Below are 4,394 nucleotides of genomic sequence, written 5' to 3' on the forward strand. Positions count from 1 at the left end.
GGGCAGGGGAGGGAGGGAGGGAGGATTGGGAAGAGCCGACAGCCGTTGTGGTGCAGCGGGCCGCACGGCAGGCGGGGGGCATTGCAATTGATACTCAAAGTGAATGCTTGTTGCATATGCTCGTATGGAATGAAGCGGGTAGGCCAGGCAGACGGCGAGCTACGGGACGAGTGCACGGAGTGAGCGCATGCGTGTGTGCGTGATGCTTTGTGAGTCATGCCAACTTATCATATTATTTGGAGCTGGCGCTCAACGCCGCGCTGCTCAGAGGGGCGGCGCTGGCCTCTGGGCCGCCAAGCGCGGGGCCGGCATAGCGTCATGCCCAGGGGTGGCCTGTGCTCGCAGCTCCCAGCCGCAGGGCGCGTTGCCGCCCGCCACCCAGCGAGTCGCCGGGCACCAACGAAATGTGGCCAAAAACGACCAACAGCCACCCTCGCGGCCTGCCGCATGGACGAGGCAAAACGCGCGAGTGCGGAGTCGTTCAAAATCGTGGCCATGCTGCATGAACGCGCGGCGGAGCAGACTGGCCACGGGCGCCGCCCGTGTCTGCTGCAGGGTGGCCGCTGTCGTGGGCGCTCCGTCCCCTTGAAGCACGCGTGCCGTTGCGCTAGAACTGCATGCGCGTCCCAGATCAAACGCCAGGTCAGCGCAGAGACGCGTCGGGGGCCGCAGATCTCGGCGGCCGCATAGCCAGGGGCGGCGCAGCAGCCTAGGCGCAAAGGTGCAACTAGCGCTGCACGTTTGCTGGCTGGTTACGGTTTGTTAAAGATACCTTGCGGCGCATAATTCCCAAACAGCTTGTGGGCTGAGGTATTATAATAGTCAGTGGCCTGTGGGTGTGCGCTGCGCAGAAGGCGAGAACGGGCGTGACCACAGCTGCGCTCAATTCAAAGCTGCAGCTGGGGCTACCAATTGCTTGCAGGAGTTCAGGAGATTACGGAGTTGGGCATCGCAGCACCTGAGATGATGTATCAAATAGTTGCAAACTGGCCTCTGGCAGTGAGGCATTGGTCACGTTGGCATGCATCACCATTTGACCTTCGCAAGCTCAATCCGCATCAAATCAAATAAGCACGGCAGGTCAGGTCCAGCAATCGTGATGTTACCAAAATGGGGTAATGCCTTGCATCACGCGCGAACGAGGAGGCACGACTCAAACTGCCGTGGCCCAGCTCGTGGCTGGCCGTTTGGCGGTCACGCATGAAGCCGAGCGTGTGAGCCCGTAAATCCATAATACATGGATTTAATAACACTTCCGACATGTTTTCCGGGCCATGCACCTTGCCAGGAGCGGTTGTCGAGGATTCTCTGTCACTGCGGTAACCAGTGAGCCACAGTCTTCCCGCAGCCTCACCAGCCACTCCGTTCAAGGGTAAGCCTTGCAATACTTCTTTACAAACGAATGTTTGGCCCAAACGTTATCGAGCCATCAAACCACGTTGCAGTGACAGACAACGTCAACGGGGAACGTCTACTTCAATATGGCTCGCTTAGGCATGTTCGCTCTGGCTTTCTTGGCGCTGTCAACCGGTGCGCATACAATTCGGATGCATGGGCAGCCGGGAGGAGCGAGGTTGTAGCAAAGCTGCAGCCCGGCCAGCCCCGCCAGTGCGTCCGGGTGGCCGGCTGTGGCGCTGACTTTCCGACCTGCGGAGCGCCTTGCGGCTGAAACACCATCAGCGCACGCATATGTCTTACGACGGGATTGACCCGCAGCAGCTCATGCATCCTGGGAGGGGTCGCCACATGCGCCACTAGCTGACGGTAGAGCAACAGCCTCATGCGCCTGCTCTCACACCCCTTCCCCTGTCGTCCCCCCCCCTTGACCACAGCTGCCTCTGCGCAGGCCATCACTGAGATCAAGCTTCTGAGCTCGGCCCAGCTCAACATCGATCTCTGCGTCACGCTCATCAACACAACCCAGGCCTCCACCGGCGGCTTCGGCGGCATCCGCGGCACCGGGGTGAGTCGCAGCTCCCACCGCTACCGCCCACGGCAGCTCGCGGTGCGCGGCTGGCCGCCTCGCAGCCGCGTCGAGCCAGACACGCTCTCAGCCGCGGCCTCGTCGGCCCCCTGCAACACCGCGCTGGTGCACTGCAGTGTCTACCCCAAGACTGCATTCTTGATGGTCTCTTCCCTTGACTCGCCACTGCCGTTGTCCTCTCGCAGTTCTGCCCGACCAACAAGGCCATCCTCTCCTTCTTGGGCCAGCTGGGCTGCAAGGGGTCCTGCGCCAAGAACCCCACGGCTTTCATCACCAGCAACACGCAGCTGCTGCCCTTCATCCAGCGCGTCTTCTCCTTCCACCAGCTGGCGGGCCCGGCCGTCATCTTCGGCAGGTGCGTGCAACTGCGCGCGCCCGCCCCTGACTACGGGCACTGGCCACTGCCGTTAGTCCTTTCGGCGGCTCGACTGAATCGCGGGTTTGGGGGCAGCGATATACCGCCAATCGGAGGCCAAGATTCGCACGCACGCAGCGGGGTCTCTAGTGTTGCTGTGCCGAACGAGTTATTTCGGGCAGCTTTGACTGAGTAGATGTGCGACTCACACTCCCCCGCGCGCTTCCGCCTTTTCGATGCGACCGCAGCGAGTTTGACCTCATCACCAAGACCGCCCCCGCCGCCGTGTTCAACACTTCCCTCGTCGACGTCCCTGGCACGCCTGCGGCCCAGCTGTCGATCGGCCTCAGGAACATCAACTCGCTCTCGCTCAGCGGCATCACCAACCTCGTGTCCCCGTTGGACGGCGGCAACAAGGCCACCTCCACCTACCTCAACGCCGCGATCAACAAGATCCCCGCGGGCGCCGGCGTGGGCGGCACCCCTGTGGCCGTCATCCATGCGATTAACAAGGTATGCGCGCGTGGCAGGGCCTGTGCATGGCGGCAGCTGCGTCGCGCGCCGCGCGGGCGTCGCCTTGCGCCCCTCCGGAGGGGCGCTCCTCCCCGCCCATCCTCACCCTCGTGTGCCTCTCCTCCTCCCCCACCCCCACCCCCCCAAAAACTCTGGCAGGTGCTGATCCCCCCGAACACGTACTACACCACCAAGAAAGCCCTGGCCGCCTTCTCTAACAAGAAGGTCACCACCGCCTTCCCCGGCATCACCTTTGCCAAGTTCCTGAGCAAGTGAGAAAAAAGCGACGCGAAGAAACCAAAACATTGCAGTCAGTGCCGCGAGCACGCCTGACCTGCTTGCCATTTCCATCTTCCTCAGCAACCTCCGATGCTAGTCCACCCGTCGACCTGCATGCATCATTGCCCTCATTGCCCCACCCCCTGCCCGCGCGTCCTCACCCCTGCAGGTGGGTCAACGCCGCCCCCAAGGCCTCTGGGTTTGATGTCGCGACCACCGCGATCAGCCTGTTTGCGTCCACCGACGCCGCCTGGAACACCCTTGCGACCACTGGCCTGGGCCCGATCACGAGCCTCGAGGTCATCACCAAGGGCAGCAACGCCAAGAACCAGCAGCAGGCGCTCCTGAAGGTGGGAGCCGCGTCGCTGCCGCCTGCTGCCCTCGTCGCTGCTGCAATGATTACCTAGAATATGTGCTCCGCACGCGGCAAACATCGTGTGTGCAAGCGCTGCAGCCCCCACAGCACGGTCTGCCGGCGGGATCGGATACCCTGACTCGCGCGGCTGAAAAGCCTGACAAACCCGCCCCTGCCCACTCGCCGTCCTCGCTCCCCGCAGTACGCCGTGACCCCCAACTCGAACTGGGCCTCCAAGGTGCCCTCCAGCTTCGGCGGCGGCCTCAGCTGGTCTAACACCTTTGGCGGCGTGAAGCTCGGCCTGCTGGGCCCCGCCTACTCCACCAGCCTCACCAACACCAACATCACCCTCAGCGCCCCCGGCCAGGACCTGCTGGTCCAGGGCTCCGCCAACCCCAACGCCACCGCCACCACCCGCGGCCTCACCCTCTTCGCTGGCGCCTCGACCATCTTCGTCCTGCCCACCGTGCCTCTGGTGCCCTCCAGCACGGGCGTCTAAACCGCCGCGGCCGCGCGCCGAGCACCCCCAAGACGAAAACCTCGCGCGGGCCTTGATTCGGAGGGATTTTCGCGCCGCGCACAGAGGCAAACGCCGGGCGGCACGAGCGGGCTGCGCGGGTGGCCTCATCGAGCGCGCCTCCAAACAGAGTTTGCCAGGCGAGAAATCACCCCGCGATTAGCCAATGCACGAACACGACCCCCCAGCTGCCCCCCCGGGCTATCATAAGTCATTGCATCCTCCACTTCATATCCACCGTTTGAGCGCCGCCTGCACTTTGGCGGCCGCTGGGGCAGCGCTGATGCGCAGCCGCACCCCCCTCTCGTCTGCTTGCGGCCTTACCGTGCCCGCACAAACACACGCACATCCCTGGATGGTTTCAACGCACCGCTTCTGCGAGCTTCCAAAC

The 4,394-nt window shown here is 63.4% G+C and overlaps 1 protein-coding gene across 1 annotated transcript; it reads left to right on the forward strand.

The window, feature by feature from the left end:
* Window positions 1-1,496: 1,496 nt before the first annotated feature.
* Window positions 1,497-3,985, forward strand: MNEG_13583 (hypothetical protein; the record flags this gene model as incomplete). The annotated part of the gene is made up of 7 exons (XM_014037945.1): window positions 1,497-1,530; window positions 1,833-1,963; window positions 2,170-2,339; window positions 2,588-2,852; window positions 3,012-3,124; window positions 3,301-3,481; window positions 3,689-3,985. 7 exons carry the CDS (start codon window positions 1,497-1,499, stop codon window positions 3,983-3,985), a joined length of 1,191 nt encoding a protein of 396 aa, XP_013893399.1.
* Window positions 3,986-4,394: the final 409 nt, after the last annotated feature.

The sequence above is a fragment of the Monoraphidium neglectum genome, assembly GCF_000611645.1.
Source record: "Monoraphidium neglectum strain SAG 48.87 unplaced genomic scaffold scaffold03918, whole genome shotgun sequence".
NCBI classification, from domain to species: domain Eukaryota; kingdom Viridiplantae; phylum Chlorophyta; class Chlorophyceae; order Sphaeropleales; family Selenastraceae; genus Monoraphidium; species Monoraphidium neglectum.